The 18,081-nt window shown below is 41.7% G+C and overlaps 1 protein-coding gene across 2 annotated transcripts in view; it reads left to right on the plus strand.

The window, feature by feature from the left end:
• Positions 1 to 18,081, plus strand: part of VN2R653 (vomeronasal 2 receptor 653) — a 46,904-nt gene that overhangs the window by 16,055 nt on the left and 12,768 nt on the right. The window contains exon 1 of one of the 2 annotated variants that reach the window (XM_056806798.1): positions 3,443 to 4,106. The exons of the other annotated variant lie outside the window; for it this stretch is intronic. Within the exon in view, the coding sequence (XP_056662776.1) occupies positions 3,871 to 4,106 (236 nt within the window). The 5' untranslated portion in view covers positions 3,443 to 3,870. Of the gene's footprint in view, positions 1 to 3,442; positions 4,107 to 18,081 lie in introns of those variants that run through there. 2 annotated transcript variants of the gene reach the window in all.

Here is an 18,081-nt window from a genome sequence, read left to right on the forward strand (position 1 = left end):
CCAAAATCCATTTTCTCTCTTTCCCTTCTCCTGGTGTGGGATCCAGACTCCTCTTGAATACGTCCACCAAGGAGGAAGCCAGGGAGGCAGTTCCTCTTTGGATAAATCTCCTTGTTAGCAGTTTTTCCTTATATTAAGCCTGAAATGTTCATGTTACAGGTTCTGTCCATTAATCTTGGTGCTGCCCTCTGCAGTAAAAATGGAATCAAACCTGATAGGAGTCTAAATGACTTACTGGATAGGTCAGTGGTCCTGAGTTCAAATCTGTCCTCAGATATTTGCTATCTGTATGATTTTGGACTAGTCAATTTCTGTGGCTCAGTTTCCTCAAGAGTAAAATGGAGATGATCCTAGCATCTCTCAACAGGGGTGGTTGTGAGAATAAACTGAGATAATATTTGTAAAGAGCAAGCCATATGTGTATGTGTGTGTGTATATAAATAAATAAAATACATACACGCTATATAAATGCCCACCAGTAGGATTAAATTCTGATTGTCTAAATAGACATAATTTCCTATTCTTGGCATACAGTTATGTTTTGGATATCTCTTTTAAAAATGAAAACTTTTGAAATACTTGAAGCCAGTTTCACATTTTCCAAAGTTTCCTTCAGCTCAAAAAGTCAAGAGAGCCTCTGAGCTCCTGTAAACCATTTACTTTCCTACATTAGCTGTTTGCTTGGCACCTTTGGGAACAGACAGGTGGAAGCAATGTGCCCTGGCAAAAAACGGTTGGGGTCTGAGAATCACAGATTAGTTGGACACCAGAGGCTGACTGCCATCCCCTTAGCCCTGCTGTTAGCAGCTAGAGGAGCAGGGATGAAGTCTAACTGGCTTTTAAAAACCTGTATACTGCCCAGGGGACTGATGACAGAGCAGAACTAGGGACCATGATTCCATCCTCCAGTAGTAGTCTTGGGCAACAAGTCCCATAGGGTCTAAGAAATTGTTTTTGATGACACACCATTGAAGGCAGAGAAAGCAATTCCTGGAGTGCCTGGGAGGTGGTCCTTGGGAGAATGCATCAGAACACAGCCAAGTGCAGACTTTCTTCTTCCCTGTTCTCTTTCCTTGCCTTCCAGCCTTTAAATTTTTTTAAAAGCCCTTACTTTCTGTCCTAGTAACAACTTTAATACAGAAGAGTAAGGGCTAGGCAATAAATAGGGCTTAAGTGACTTCCCTAGAGTCACAGAGCTAGGAAGTATCTGAGGTCACATTTGAACCCAGATCCTCCTGACCCCAGGTCTGTCTCTCTATCCACTGTAACACTCAGATACCTCCAACCTTTTTTCTTTTTTTTTGGCATTTAAAGATATATATTTAAATTATTATAATAGTAGTGTTGCTATTTTGATTAATCTAATAAGAGTGTTATAAAATATAATTATTCTCAATATTATCATTATTTTAAAAGTTTAAATTAATTTTAAAATTTAAATTTAAAACTTAAAAATGTGATATTTTCATATCACCTTCATTTCCAAATATATCTCCTCCCCTCCTCTCCTCAAGTAACTATCTCTTGTAACAAAGGATCAAAAAAAGAAAGGAAAGAAAAAAAGCACCCTCAATCTTTTAAAAAACTATTTGGTTTTATAGCTCAGAAGAGAGATCGCAGACTGTTAAGTATGAAACATACTTGTTCTTAGTGAGTTGCCAGCAAGTTGGGAAGGAATCAAACCCTGCAATTTGTTTAGTGGAGCAGCTGGTCCTATATCCTATGGGAATTGAACTTTTTTTTTTAATAATTCATTGTCAACATCCATCTTCAAAGTTGCATGCTCATGATGGGTGCAGAGATGAGGATGGGCCAGGAAATAATGTTCATATTTTGGAAAGACTTATTATTTGTTATTTAATTTGAAAGACTATTAAATTGGGGGAACAGTGGGAGGGAGAGATAACAGATGCTTGTAAAAATAGAATCAATTAATTAAAAAAAGGCACCTTCCTTCCTTCCTTCCTTCCTTCCTTCCTTCCTTCCTTCCTTCCTTCCTTCCTTCCTTCCTTCCTTCCCTCCTTCCCTCCTTCCCTCCTTCCTTCCTTCCTTCCTTCCTTCCTTCCTTCCTTCCTTCCTTCCTTCCTTCCTTCCTTCCTTCCTTCCTTCCTTCCTTCCTTCCTTCCTTCCTTCCTTCCTTCCTTCCTTCACTCCCTCCCTCCCTCCCTCAGCCATTCTGGGTTTTTTGGTGTTCTCCTCTGTAAAAAGAGGTGGATGAACTAAATGACCTCCAAAGAGCGTCCCTTCTAGGTCTACCTTACTAGGATTCTCTGACTAAAAGGGTATGACAGAAAGGAATGCCTGGAAGGAAACGTGGGCTGATGTAATGTGAGCAATAGGGATAAAGTTAGGTCAGGCTCCCAAATGATCTGCTCTACTAGAGTTGCCTTGAGGGCAGGAAGCTGCAGAGCTATTGGGCCTGTGATGGGCAGGAGAGGAGGAAGAAGGGGCCATGAATTAGAACTGGCATTTACCTAGGGGTTTAAGGTACCGACGTTATCTCATCAGATCTTTACAATGACCCTGTGATGTGGGGGCTCTTATTATCCCCATATTATAGATGGGGAAACTGAGGCCAATAGAAGTTAAGTGGTTTGCCTCTGGTCACATACCTAGTATGTATCTGAGTTTGGAATTCAGCCAATTCACTAGGCTGTGTCTCTTACATAAAGTGAATGTCTAGAGAAGATGAAACATCCAATGAAGGGATTTTCCTTCCTTTTCATCCCTCTCTGCCACTCACTCCCTGTATGACCTGGGACATGTTGCTTAATCTCTCTTTCCTCCTCTATAAAAAGGAGAATTGGATGAGATGATCTCATATACCCAATTTGCAATCTGCCTCTATGATTCTATGATTCTACCCATTCACAACAGCTGAGCCTGTGAACTTGCAAGCAAAAGGAGGTGGGGAAGCTGCCCCTTTTTGCCCTGAGAGCTGTATCATAGGGTACAAAATGGTGGCCTTGAATGGGTGGAACAGAAAGAGCTCTAGGAAATGAATATCATAATTCACAGAGTAAGAAATCTCTTTGCAGGTATGCCTTGCCTCTCCTGGATGGATCAATGCCTCCCTTCCCCTTTCTACACCCTCTACCTTCCAGCAAATTGATCTATTTGCTGATCCCTGTGTGGAGCATCCCAATTTCCCCTCTCCAGGCATTTGTAAAGCTCTCCTCTATGTCTGGAAAACATTCCCTCCTCCCCTCTGACTCTGAACCCCGGGCTTTCATCAAGGTTCAGCCCCTCCTCTAGGGTTCCTTCAGTTGTTATCTGTCACCTGCATATGACTTTGTTGTACTGACTTTTCTCTGGGTACATCCCCCGGGGGAATGAAAGCACCTTCCATCAGGCAAGCAAGTATTTATTAAACATCTCTTCTGCCTAAGCACTCCGCTGTATGCAAGGTCTACAAAGAAGGAAGAAAACATCCTGCCCTCACAGGACCCCCCTTCTATAATGGGGTAGAAAACACCTCGGTTTGTCTTTATATCCCCATCGCTTACACTAGGGTTGGCCCATAGTAGGTGGTTTACTTAAATGCTTATGGAATGAATACTTTCTCCCTTTTGCTGTGGACAATATTGATCCAGAGCCATTATTGTTGACCTAGATCTGAAGTGTGTTTTGCCAGGCCCTTTCCCTCGCTTCTTCCTCCAGCTCCACCTGCTTCAGGTGAGTTCCAGGTTTTCTGATTGATTGAGGCTCACCAATTAAGCAGAGCGACAAAAGCAGCAGCAAATCAATCCTTGAGGGAAATCACACACGTACACACTTCCACAGGCTAATGACTACAACTTGCTGTCAAAGGCACTCATAAGAGCTCACCCAGGTTTGGGCTGTTTTGCCTCCAAGTGGATCTTTATAAAAATGGTCTCCACCCAAAAGGCTATGATTTCCGCTTTGCTGGTTTTCCTCCTGCTCACCTTTGTGATCTATGGCGAGGAAGAAGAACCAACTTGTCGATTGCTGGGGAAGTTTGACTTACACGGTTATGTGGAGTCCACAAACCACTCACTCATCATAGGAGGAATGTTTCCGATTCACTCTCGGACCATTCCAGAAAATGAGTCTATTTTGGAGCCAGTGTCAGCAAAATGTGAGGGGTAAGTCTTTGTTTTGTGGATGGGGAAAGAGTACGGCGTAGTAGAAATTCAGGAGCCTGGGGTTCCATCCATGACTCTGCCACTGTCGGGAGACCCTTGGAAAATACATTGAACCACTCTGGGGCTGTTTTTGTCCCACTGGAGGGTTCTAAGGTCACTTTGAAAATCAAAAAGTGCTCCTTTAGGTCATGGTAGTGACACTTTTCAGGGAGAACATATTTGGATCTGCTTACCAGGGGTGTCAGAGATCCACGTCAACAGACAGGTTCACAGAAACACTTTTTGGGGACTCTGATCTATTTTGGAGCTCATATTGATGATCTGAAAAGGATTCTATTGATTATTGGACATGCCTGTCTTATCTAGAGGCAGACCCCTCTTATCATAAAAAATCAAAACATGGGCCAGATTTCCAGATGAAGTTTTTTTTTTTAAACCTTTACCTTAGTATCAATTCAAAGACAGAAGAATGACAAAGGCTAGGCAATTGGGGTAAGTGACTTGCCCAGAATCATACAGCTAAGTATCTGGGATCAGATTTGAATCCAGGTCCTCCCATTTCCAGGCCTGGTGCTCTCCCCACTGTTACCTAGCTGTCTCTATAGTATACCAATTTCATGAACTTCCCCCCAATTCAGTTTGAATTTGATGCCTCACAAGGCTCTTCCTTCTATAGGATTTTTATAATAGATTTGAAACATTTCAAAAGGATTGAATGGAATAAAACTTTTGCTTTGTGAATCAAAAGGGTAACTCTAAACAAAACTTTTCTGGATCATTTCCTTGCTGAGCCATGGTTTTATTCCCACTCCCCACATTTGGGCAAGGGGAGAGAGATGACAAGAGAAATAAAAGGTGGTTCTCAAAGCTGGAGTCTGGAGACCCCTGGAGTCTCTGGAACCCTTTCAAAGGGACTTCAAAACCAAACTATGTTCATAATAATACTAAGATGTTTTCATTTTTGAAATGGTAAATATCAATAGATATAACCCATATAAACAAAATGTCCTAGGAAGAGTTCTGAGCATAAAAGGATTCCAAGATCAAAAAGCTTGAGAACCACTAGTCATCTAATGTACCCAGAATTTGGTCACTAGTTCTTAAAGCAGTGTGAAACAACAACTAAAATCTCATTGTTAGAATAAAGTATATTGCAGAAAAGTTAGAGGGACCTAAATACTGCTCCTTTTAAGGAAAAAAATCATAACAATTAGAACTTTCCAAAAGTGGAATGGACTCCTTTATGAGGAGGAGGGAGCTCTCCTTCACTGGTGGTCTTCAAGCAAATCTGAATGAGCTCTTGTTGGGTATGCTCTAGAAGGGATTCTTCCTTCCTTCCTTCCTTCCTTCCTTCCTTCCTTCCTTCCTTCCTTCCTTCCTTCCTTCCTTCCTTCCTTCCTTCCTTCCTTCCTTCCTTCCTTCCTTCCTTCCTTCCTTCCTTCCTTCCTTCCTTCCTTCTTTCCTTTCTCTTATTCATTATTCATTCATTCACTTTTATATTGGCTGGATTAGATTGTCACTGAGGTCCCTCTCCTAACATTGAGATTCTGTGATTCCTACCTTTGTGGTTGAGTCATTTAAATCTTGTTTGATTCTTTGTGACCCTGTTTGGTGTTTTCTTGGCAAATGAGTGGTTTGCCATTGCCTCCTCCAGCTCATTTTGCAGATGATGAAACTGAGGCAAACAGAGTTAAGTGCTCATAGTCACATACTTGGTAAGTTTCTAAGGCTGGATTTGAACTCAGGTCTTCCTGACTCCAAGCCTGGTAGGTACTCTATCCATTGTGTCACCCATACCTTATTTATACTCTCCCACCCCCAACAAAGAATTCTGACACCCAAATCAAATGGTCAGATTGGCAGAGGGGTGGTGGTGCAGAAGACATCCATTTCCTCAACACTTGCATTGGTTTAAGTTCTACCAGGAATCCCTGGGAGAAGGCAAAGGAGTATCAAGCTACAGTTGGTGAATAGCATAATGAGATAAAAGTGGCATACTTGTGGTATTTTGTAGTAAATGGTAGATGGGCTGAGAAAGACATGGCTGGCTGGGGGACTGCCATGGAGAAGGCATTTGCCTCCCTGTATATTGGAACTCCAAGACAAAGCCCAGGTAGACCTAAACTAGTTGAAGCTCTGACATCTCTTCTTACTCCCCTCCTGACTTTGCCCAGGCAGAAAGTTTTGAAGGGTTTTCTTATTAGTAAAGTTAAAAGAGAAACAAATATAGGTTTTCCTTCTTGATAAAAAATTACTTCGTTCACTTCCAAATGATCTAACATGTTTTCTTTTCTTTTTTTCCCAGATTAATACCCATTTTATTTTTTGTAATTTTAAAAATTTTATTTAGAATATTTTCCCATGGTTAAATGATTTACGATTTTCCCCACCCCTCTTTCCTCCCCCTCTCCTGGAACCGACAAGCAATTCCACTGGGTTAAACAAGGATCGTTGTTCAAAACCTATTTCAAAATTATTTATATTTGTAATAGTGTTCTTCTAACTCCAAAACTCCAATCATTTATCCACTGAATCATGTAGTCAATTATATGCCTTTCTTCTGCGTTTCTGTTCCCACAGTTCTTTCTCTGGATGTGGATAGCGTTCTTTCTCAGTTACTGCTACTAGAAAAGTCTATTACATTTGATTGTCCCATAGTGTATCTGTCTCTGTGTATAAGGGTCTCCTGGTTCTGTTCCTTTCACTCTGCATCATTCCAGTCTCCATGGAATCCCTCCAGTTCATTATTCCTTTGAGCACAATAATATTCCATCACCATCATATACCATAATTTGTTCAGTCATTCCTTAGTTGAAGGACATCCCCTCATTTTCCATTTTTTGCCACCACAAAGAGCACAGCTATGAGTATTTTTGTACAAGTCAAAACCCAGCAATGCTATGGCTGGATCAAAGGGCAGACAGTCTCTTATCACCCTTTGGGCATAGTTCCAAATTGCCCTCCAGAATGGTTGGATCAGTTCACAACTCCACCAGCAATGAATTAATGTCCCAACTTGGCCACATCCCCTCCAGCATTCATTACTTTCCTTTGCTGTCAGGTTAGCTAATCTGCTAGGTGTGAGGTGATACCTCAGAGTTGTCTAACATGTTTTCTGAGGCATAAAATATGAAGGGTAGAATACTATTCATAAATGCAATAATTTTAATTTTCAGTGTCTATAAGACTGTGATTATCAGGATATGAAAGTTTTGATCCAAGTCAATGATTCTTACACTTTGTGGATGCCACCTCACTTCTTTTCCTTACTTTTGGGGTATTCCCACATCTCCCTCATGTCCTAGTCTATACTTCCCTGATTGCTCTTGTTTGTTGTGAAAACAAACAAACAAACAAACAAAAGAGTCCAAGAAAACCCAAACTGGTAGAATGTCTATGCTGGTAAAAAAAGGGGAGAGTCAATTTTATATACATGCATACACACAAATATATACATATATATATTTCCCAGAGAAATGATGCTAAAAGAAGGCCAATTTCTACTCTCTCTTTTTTAAAGCCCTTACCTTCTGTCTTAGAATCAATACTGTGTGTTGGTTCCAAGGCAGAAGAGTTTTAAGGGCTAGGCAATTGGGGTCAAGTGACTTGTCCAGGGTCACACAGCTAGAAAGTAGCTGAGTCCAGATTTGAACCTAGGACATCCCATCTCTAGGCCTGGCTCTCAATCCACTGAGTCACCCAGATTCCCCCTTCCCCTCTCTTTTTAAAAGTCGAGAGTGGATGACATGACCAATACATAATGAAGGCATCAGGGTATTTGTGATGTAGCTCCCTACTTTTCTGTAAACTCCAGGAGGGTAATTTATTGAAGCTTGTATCTCCATCAGAACCTAACTCAGCAATGCTGACACCTCAGTCTCTCTCATCTCATCTCAGGTCCCTAGAAACAACTCTACACCCTTCACTCTTTGTTGGGGCTTTTCTAGCAGGAGGCTGAGATGAATTTCCCAGGATTGCGTTCTGAAGAAGGGTTGAATCCCCACCAAACATGTTGGCACTAGGGAGGCAGGCAAAAGAAGAACCAAAAGGATTGTTTTCTCACTTTCCCCATAGCTGGGGAAATTAATTACCTTTAATTAAGAGCTAATTACCTTTAAGGTAAAGCAACTGTGCAAGTAAGGCATGATTAAAGGTCTACAGGGTCAGCCCCCATATTGACCGCCCTTGAAGAGAGAGTACAATTTCATGTATCTGGCCTCGGTAGCATCGTGCCCCAGAAAGCCTCTTCTGGAATTGCAGAAGGTAAGTTATAGGGACTCAAGGTAAGTTGTACTGAGGAGATTGAAGATTCGAAAGTATCTTTGCTCACATGAGGCTAAGCAAGGCAAATTAGAGAATACACTGAAAAGGACCACCAAGGAATGAAGGATAAAAGGATTGGGAGGAGGAAAAGAAGTTGTCATCCTGATGTGAATCAATAAAAAAGCATGAATTATGTGCTTACTATGTGCCAAGAAATGCCAAGGGTGAGGGATACAAAGAATAAAGACGAGACAGTACTTTTTCCTAATTAGTGGAAATAATACATAAAGCTCAGTTCAGTTGTAGGGTGCATGACATGGATATCCTAAGGGTGCAGTGTCCAGACTATCTCCTATCCCTGGAATGAGCCCTTATTTCATCTCTTCCTTACTGAGTACCTAGTCTTATTTCCAGGACCCAATATCACTTCCTATCCAAGGACCACTCTGATTCCCTTTCATCCCTGCCCCTAGTCTTCTTCCCCATAGAAATTACTTTGTATATATTTTGTTACTTTTCTCTGTTTGGGTTGTTTCCAAGTGAATGTGAACCCCTTGAGAGCAGGGACTTTTTAAAAATTCTTTCTTTGTAGCCCTAGCACTTGGCACAATGCCTGACACATAGTAATTGCTTAATAAATGCTTGTGATTGCTTTTGCACACAAATATAAAGTGTGTTGGTAAATATAAAGTACGATAGCAATGTGAATCATTGTCACAGCTCTCATTAATATGATTTTTACCATTAGGGTCTTCCTCCTGTTTGCCTCACTAAAGTGTCAGAAATTATATTGCTCTGTTTCTGCCACTGTTCCCCAGGGGTCCCTTCTTTTAGTCTGAAACAATAGTGACAGACTGGAAGGGAACAAAGTAGAAAATGATTCTGCTGTGTCTTCTACTGTGTGCTCAAATTCATTCTAATTTCTAGCTTGTTTGTATTTTACTAGATTTTGAATTTGATGATTTGAGTGTAGTGCTCCCCCATTTTTCTCAGGAGGAAGGAATAGCAATCTAATGGATTCTAGGGGGTTACCTGAGTTTAGAGTTTTCATTCTTATCAGGCCAGCCTTAAAGGAAAACTGAGTCTCTACAGCAGTGACAGATGTGATCGTATAGGATATGCCCCCCCCAAAACATGGGGGTACTCTGCACCTATGTCTCTGACTGTAGACTATATGTACTCTCGATATTTCCCCTAGTACAGAAGGATTCTGTTTTATTAAAGGTCATTTGGATGGAATTAGGTCCATTCATACTGTGTGTCATCCATCACTCTGACTATAAACTGCTGATGGACCACAAAGAAGTCAGTGTATGTCCTCTTTAGCCTCAATATAGGTGCTTAAATATGCACCTCTTGCACTTTCTTCCTTTTCAGTGCTCCTCTTACTTCTTACCTTCAAAGAAGGGAAACTTCCATGTTGGACAGGCTCTGGATGGATGATGGACCCTGAGCAAGAGATGGCATTGACCTGTTCTGTCTGAGGATCCCTGTTGACTTGTTAATGCCCCATTGTGCCAGTGACAGAAAGGTGGCTTGTGGCTGTGACTTGCTATAGAGCATCCAGAGAAAAGTCAGGGGAATTTAAATGAAAATTTGACCATGGCAGACTTTATAGTTTCTTGTGATTGCTTTTACTTGTTGCTTTGGTCACCTGGTAAGAATGTGTTTTTAACCTGACTCTATTTGAGTCAGATTATAGAAAGAAAAGAAGGTTTTTATTATAGCCAGGGGGAACCAGCTACTCCAGAGCTCAAGAAGGAACTGATGGAAGTGAGGACAAATGAGCAATCACTCCTCCTGTGGACCTTTTGGTAGGAAGGAAACCCTCTGGGAAATGTTCATCTGGGAGTGCTGTCCTTCTTTCTGTCTGAGATGTTTCTTTGGGTGGGTGACCCGTCAGAAATGGCTCCCTCAGGTCGTCTATGTCGCCTATGGCGACATCTCTATCATGGAGGGAAGGATTTGTGTTTGAAGAGCACATTCTTCATTGAAATGATTCATTCGGATCACTTTAGTGAGTTTGTATTAAGCACTTACTTCATCCCAGACTTGGGGTCAATGTCTGCCTTTATGGGGTTTACAACCAGTAGGTTGGATGGGTGAGAAGATAATCAAACAACAAAGTAGACCAATAATGATTTTTGGAAGGGTAACTATTTGCCACTCTATCCTGTAAGGACGAGAAGAGACCCCTTATTGGAATTACCATTGGAGCTTATCCGTGAACAGTCTCACTTCTGTGAGAAAGGACAGCTTCTGCAAAGTCACAGAGGTGGGAAATGTAAAAGGTCATTTTGGTTGGAAGGAAAAGTGTGTGAAGAGGCACAATGTGAAATCAGTCTAGAAAGATGAACTGGATCCAGACAATTTAATATTCTTTAAATTCCAGAGAGGAGTTTATATTTTACCCTTCTGACAACTGAGACCAAAATGGTGCCTGGAAGCAGCATCTAGTGCTAGGCAAAAGCAGAATATTAATTGGTGTCTTAGATGGTTTTTAGAGTATTTTTAAAGTCACTAATCCATCTGAGATTTTCAAACAAACCCTCCCAGGTTTCTCTACAACCATACCTTTCTTTTTAAAAACCTTTTACTTTTTTTTTAACTTATAAAGATATTTTATTTTACCAATTAGAAGTAAAAACAAATTTCTGTGTGTTTTCTGAAATTATATGATCCAAATTGTCTCCTTCCCCCTCCCCACCCTTTCCAGAGCTGGCAAGCAATTCAGTCTGAGTTGTACATGTATTAACATGCAAAACATGTTTCCATGTAGATCGTTTTAAAGAGAATAATCATATAAAGCCGAAACTCCAAAGTAAAACCCCAGATAAAGTATTATAGTTTGCTTTGATCTGAATTCTGACTCTTAACAGTTCTTTCTCTGGAGGTGAATAGCATTCTTTATCATAAGTCCCTCAGAATTATCTTGGATCATACAGCCTTATCTTTCAATATTTCTTATTACATAATAATATTCCATTGCATCCATATGCCATAATTTGTTCAGCCATTCTCCAGTTGATGGAAATTTACATAATTTCTAGTTTGCTGACATTTCAAAAAAGAGCTGTTATATTTTTTTCTATAAGGATCCTTTGTCTCTTTCTTTGATCTCTTTGAGCTATATAGACCTAGTAATGATATCAAATGGCATGCACAGTTTAATAAGTTTTGGGGCATAAGTCCAAATTCCTTTAGAGAACAGTTGAATCAATTCACAGCTCCACCAACAATGCATTAGTATACATCTTTTTCCACACCCCCCTCTAACAATTGCAATTTTAAACATCTTTGACAATCTGATGGATCTGAGGTGGAACCTCAGAGTTTAAATTTACTTTTCTCATATTAATGCAGATTTGGACTACTCCCCCCCCCCAATCTGGCTTAGCTTTCAGCTTATGAGAACTACCTTCTTATATCCTATGAACATTTATCTTTTGAAGAATGACTTTTGTTCTTAAAAAATTGGTAGTTTTTTATACATCTTGGTTACCAGACCTTTGTCAAAGAAATTTGCTGACAATCCCACCCCAAGATGTTTCTCTTCTAATTCTAATTTTATTGATGATTAGTTTCTTCACCACCATTTTAATTTTAGGTTATCAGTATTGTCCACTTAACCTGCTATGGTCTTCTCTATTCCTTGTCTTGTCAATACTTGTCTCTCTATCTATTATTGTGAAAGGCATTTCTTCCCATGTTCCCCTGATTTGTTTACTATATGACTTTGTATATACTTTATATCATATAATATGTTAGCTAGAATTTATATAGTGCTTTCAGGTTTGCTCAGCACTTTGCAAATATCTCATTTCATCTATACAACTCTGGAAGGTAGGTACAATGATTAATTCCCATTTTACAGTTGAAGAAACTGAGGCAGGTAATGGTTAAGTGACTTGCCTAGAGTAACACAGCCAGTAGGTATCTAAAACAGGATTTGAAACCTGAATACATGGAACATCCAGATCATATATATATATATATATATATATATATATACACATATGAAGCTTCACATGATGTGAGATGTTAATCTATACCTAATTTCTACCAGATAGCTTTCTAGTTTTCCCAACAGGTTTGTCTTTACCCTTTTTAGTTAGAGTCCTTGGCTTTATCAAATATTGTGCTACTATGTTCAATTGTTTCTGGGTCTTTTGTGCCTGATGTATTCCACTGATCAACTTTTTAATTTTTTTAAAGCCCTTCCCTTCCATCTTGGAATCAATATTGAGTATTGGTTCTAAGGCAGAAGAGCAGTAAAGGCTAGGCAATGGGGGTTAAGTGACTTGCCCAGGGTCACACAGCTGGGAAGTGTCTGAGGTCAGATTTGAACCCAGGACCTTCTGTCTCTGGGCCTGGCTGTCCCATCCACTGAGCTACCCAGCTGCTCCCCAATTTTTCAATTTTTAACCAGTAATAAGTAGTTTTGATGATTACTGCTTTACAGTACAGTCAGAGAACTGGTGCTCTTCAGCCCCCTTCTTTCCTACCTTTTCCATCAATTTTCCTTGAGAATTTTTGGCCTTTCATTCCTCCAGGTAAATGTCATTTTTCTGATTTTATAAAATAGCACTTTGATCATTTTCTTGATATTCTGTGGATCCTGGAGATTAATTTGGGTAGTATTATCACTCTGCCCTCCTAATGTGGTCTGGTCCTCTGTTAAATCTGTATCCTATTCTGTCAGAAATGAACATGAGCTGTCCAACACTGGTCAGTCAGCAAGTATTTAGGAATGGCATGAATTCACATTATGTGACTTCCCATCTTCTTTATATTTTCCTGTGTATGTGTTGTACACTGCCAGCAAGTTCTACCTATTCCAGTCCAGCCTTCACTCAGATGTTAAATGACTGTGTAAGCACACGGTTTAGCATCCCCTCCTCCTCATTCTATTCCACTGACTCCCTGTTACCTCTAGCATCCTTTGTCTGACTTGTAAAATCCATGATCACCTGGTCCTTGCCTACCTTTCTAGCCTTTCCTTTATTCCCCTCCATAAACTCTATGAACCAGTGCTATGATCCCTTTGCTGTTCATTTCCCAAGACACACTATCTCTTGGTTCAGGCATTTTCCCTGGCTATGCTCCATGCCTGAAATAGTCTCCCTCCTCATCTCTTCCTCCTGGCCTCCCTGGCTTCTGCCTCCTACAAGATACCTTGTCCAATGCATTTTAAAGCTAGTCCATAACCAAGAAGATTCGTTAAGTGCTTACTGCATGCAAAGTTGGGGCAGCTGGGTAGTAGGTACCCTGGATAGAGCTCTGAACCTGGAATCAGGAAGACTCATCTTCCTGAGTTCAAATCTGGCCTTGGGCATTTTCTGTGTGACCCTGGGCAAGTCACTTCACCCTGCTGGTCTCATTTTCCTCATCTATAAAATGAGGTGGAGAAGGAAATGGCAAAGGCTCTAATATTTCTGCCAAGAGAACTCCAAATGGACTCATGTAGAGCCAGATAGGGCTGAAATAACTGGACAACAATAAATACAAAGCACTGGAAGGTTGATAGAAGACTGAAGGCAATCCCTGCCTTCTGGGACCTTACAGCTCCTTGAAGAAGGTACCATGTAGACTACCATGTACAAATGAGCTAGAAATAGGACAAACTGGAGATAAACTGAGGGGAAGCACTAAGATTAAGGAGGTCTAGGAAAGCTTCGTGTGATTGCCTTGTCTCTGAGACTCTCCTCATTTATCTCGTCCATATCTTGTCTGTCCAAGGATAGTTGTTTAAATATGTTTCCTCCCACTGACTTGGGAGCTTCTTGAGAACCGAGGAATGGATCCTTTCTTTGGATTTCCAACCCTTAGCGTAGTGCTTGACAGATGTTATTGGTTCAGTCATTTTCAGTCATACCAAGCTCTTTGTGCTCCCATTTGAGGTTTTCTTGGCAAAGATGCTGGAGTGGTTTGCCATTTTCTTCTCCAGCTTATTGTATAGATGAAGAAACTGAGGCAAATAGGGTTAAGTGACTTGTCCAGGATCACACAGCTAGTAAGTGTCTGAGGTTAGATTGGAGCTTAGGTCTTCCTGACTCTAGGCTTAGGGCTCTATCTATCCACTGTGCTGTTTAGCTGCCCAGAACATAGTAAATGCTTAATAAACGTTGACTTGACTGATATGCAATTTCTAAAAGAAGTTGATAGTTCAATAGTCTTTTTCCTCAGGTTTAGAGTCCCCGCAGTGTTATTTACCCTGGAAGTTGCACAAATTTAGACATGATGAAAGAAAACACTTTGTCCCCATTAGAGTTCTTCCAGGGTGGAACAGCCTGCCTGGACTTTGGGCTGAGTAGGGTTCCCCTGGCTCCAGTGTAAGCTGGACGACTCTCACTGGATCTGTGGTGGATGGGATGCCCATTCACATATGGTAGCCTCTGAGGTTCCTTTACTGAAATTTCCAGGATGTGGGGTCTCTGCAGGCAAAGCCTTTGAATGCTTCCATTGTTTTCTCCAGCTGCTTTGATCTTAGTATCTTCTGGCAGGGCCATTTCAGGGCTCTCAGGGACCATCTGATAGTCACTCAGTAAATCAGCACCCTCTTGGAATTCATTGATGTGAGAAACTATGATGTGGACACTCTTTCTACCCAGGCCACTGGGGAACATCCCAGCAATTTACAGGCTCAGAGAGTTACCTAGAGGAGGAGTACATATAAAAAATGAGCATTTGAGAGAATTTTAGAGGGAGGGTATTAGGTATGATTAAATTAATTCTAAATTAAAGAAATAAATTAAAGAAAGGAGAGGCATATGCTGAGTCTTGGTGGAAGCGAGGGATTCCAGGAAACTGAGGTGAGGAGAGGACATGGCAGTCATGGGGAACAGCCTATATGAAGTCAGACAGAAGAAGTGGAATGCTGTGTCTGGGGGGACAGAAAACAGGCCAGTTTGACTGGGCAGCTGCACATAGGAAGAGAGAGAGAAGTATGTAATAATGCACCAGGCAGTAAAGGGCATTTGATGCCAAGCTGAGAAGTATTTTATCCTGGAACCAAAAGGGAGCCATGGAAGATTCTTGAGCTGGGGAGTGATACAGTCTGATTTTTTTCTTAAGGAAGACAGTCCAGACAGGTCAGTGAATCATGGAGAGGATCAGAAGAGAACTGTGTGACGTGCAGATTCACTTTTGATTCCAGGACAGAAGAAGGTCGTGGTAGGGCTAGTCTGATGAGGTTGTTTTTTAGTGGGCTACTTCAGAAGGGAAGCATGAGGAATAATTAGAGAATTTCTAATAATTTGCCAGTCAAAGCAACACTATGGCCATAATATTTAGTAATAAAGTAATCATAATAGAAAGGAGGCAGGTGATCATGGACCTGGGCCAGTAGAACGTGGGTTCCCTCCAACACCTCCTGACTTTGTGACCTTAGGCAAGTCACTTCACTCCTCAGTGCTCTGAGTAACTCTCCAAGGCTTGAGGTTGTAGAGAAGGTGCCAGCTTGTCCAGGGAGAGGGAGCTTCCTTCCCTAGCTCAGACCTTGTTGCTACCTTTTTAGGGGGAAGGACAAGAGCCACAGTCCATGACATCCTCCTTGGCGGCTCCTCTGCTAGGGCTTCCCCTGGCCTCAGAGCCCTTCGGGTAGAGCACAGCCTCCGTCAGGACCAGCTCCTCTGAGTCTGTGTGTCTGCAGTCTGAGGGCAAGCTGAGCCCTGGTCAGGGAGGACCCTGCCCACATTGACCTCAGAAGGGGCTGCACGCTCTCTTCATGGATAGTGTGCATCAGGACCAAATCAGAAATCCTTCAAATACCAAAACATCAACAACAATAATCGATCAATTAACCACGTGTGGTCTCTAGTGTCCTGCCTGCACGGAGGGCGTTTACAAGGATGGGATGACATCCTCCTGTTTTTACGCAGCTACAAAAAATACCTTTTATTTCCTTTTTATGAGTCCTTGGGACAGGTAGTGAGTGGCACAATGCTAGACCTGGAATTAAGTTCAAATCTGATTTCTAATACTTCCCAGCTGCATGATCCTGGGCAAGTCACTTAACCCTATTTGCCTCAGTTTCCTCATCTGTCAAATGAGCTAGAGAAGAAAGTATCCAAGCGCATCCAGTGTCTCTGCCAAGAAAACCCCAAATGGGGTCACAATGAGTTGGGATGTGACTGAAAAAATGGCTGAACATGAACACAAAGTCCTTAGAACACTGAATATCACAGAAGAATGGCATCATGGCACCTTGTTCCAAGAGTGTTTCTGGGGGCACTCCATTGAAGAAGATGAGGAACAAAATAATTATAATTTACTCTTCTGTGTAAAAATTCATATCTGATTTCATCCTTGAACCCAAGTTCACAATGGCTAGGTGATCCCTGACAGGCCACTTGTCTCTTAGGTGATCCCTAGCAGGCCCTCAGTATCTTCAGCAACACTGTAAGACTAAGTTTCAAAGCAGGGGCTGATCTGGATTGATAGACATAATTTCTTCCGGGGAGATCCCTGTGTCAAAAAAGTCATGGTTCTAGCTGGAAAAGGCCATTCTTGCTGCGCAGCTGTCTTTTACCCTCAGGATTGGGCCCCTCCAATAGGCTGTCATTGGTTGGAGGCCACCATGTTGGAAGAGATTTCTTTCCCAAATTAAAACTTGGTTTTTAGCCATCCCTACCAACAGCTCCCTCCCTTGTCTCTCCAGCTCCCTACATCCTCAGTGGCCACCAGATCCTTTCTTTGCCCACCCTTGATGTACTTTCCCAAAGCCAATGCCAGTTTGGGAATTCTCCTCCCCTCCTGCCTGCCTGGCTCAGATGGACAACCTCACCGCTAAGTCGGGTTCCTTTTAGTGCCAGCATTGGTCGTCGTTGCCCTGGCACAGTGAGTAGGCAAAGGAGGGCACCAGCAGCCTGTGAATTCTGCGGCTGAAGCATCCCTTTCCCTTCTTGTTTGTTCTGCCAATCCCCATCAGCACAAGTTTGCAGAAGGGTAGATTGCTTTGTCTTTGGGCTTGAGTCGGACCCCCAGAGAGTGGATAGTGAGTAAAGAGGAAAGTTATTTTGTTTTTCTCTTTGTTCTAAACCAGGGAAAGAGAGAGGGGGGAGAGTTAAGAAGAAGCCTGACAGAACAAATAATGAAACCTACAGAGAAATGGAATTCGAGGCACCAGGAGTAGGAAGAGCAAGCAGCCTCTTGTTCAAAAAGAGAAGAAGTTGGGAGAAATGGGAGGGAGGTGGTTATTTTTAAATGAAGGCGAGCCAGAAGAACAATCTAAATAATGGAGAGCAAAGAACTTATATTTTTTTAAAACCTTATTTCTGACAAGAGAGCAAAGGGAAGAAGATGCGCTTTTTTGTGTTTTGAAATGGGAGAGAGTTACTGTTGCGGTCTGGAAGAATCGCTGGTTTTCTGGCCCATTCCTTTGTCCATGCTTTAGTGGCAGCCCCTCTCAGTGCTTGATATTCCTTCTCTGGTACTGTGGGACTCAGTCCACCTTTCACCCTTGACCCTTCTAGGACTGCAGTGTTCCCTTAAAAATACCAGTGATTCTCTGACCTCTGAACTGCTCATGGTCTAAAAGATGGACGTAGAAATTCAGGACCGTCATGGGATCGTAAAGATAGAGCCAGAAGGGGCTTTAAATGCCATCTAAGTTCATTTCCTCTTTTAACAAATGAGGAAACCGAGACCTGGAAAATGAAGTAACAAGCCCAATGCCATTCAGGCAGTAGCTTGTACAACTAGGATGTTTACT

The sequence above is a fragment of the Monodelphis domestica genome, chromosome 8 (genome assembly GCF_027887165.1).
Source record: "Monodelphis domestica isolate mMonDom1 chromosome 8, mMonDom1.pri, whole genome shotgun sequence".
NCBI classification, from domain to species: domain Eukaryota; kingdom Metazoa; phylum Chordata; class Mammalia; order Didelphimorphia; family Didelphidae; genus Monodelphis; species Monodelphis domestica.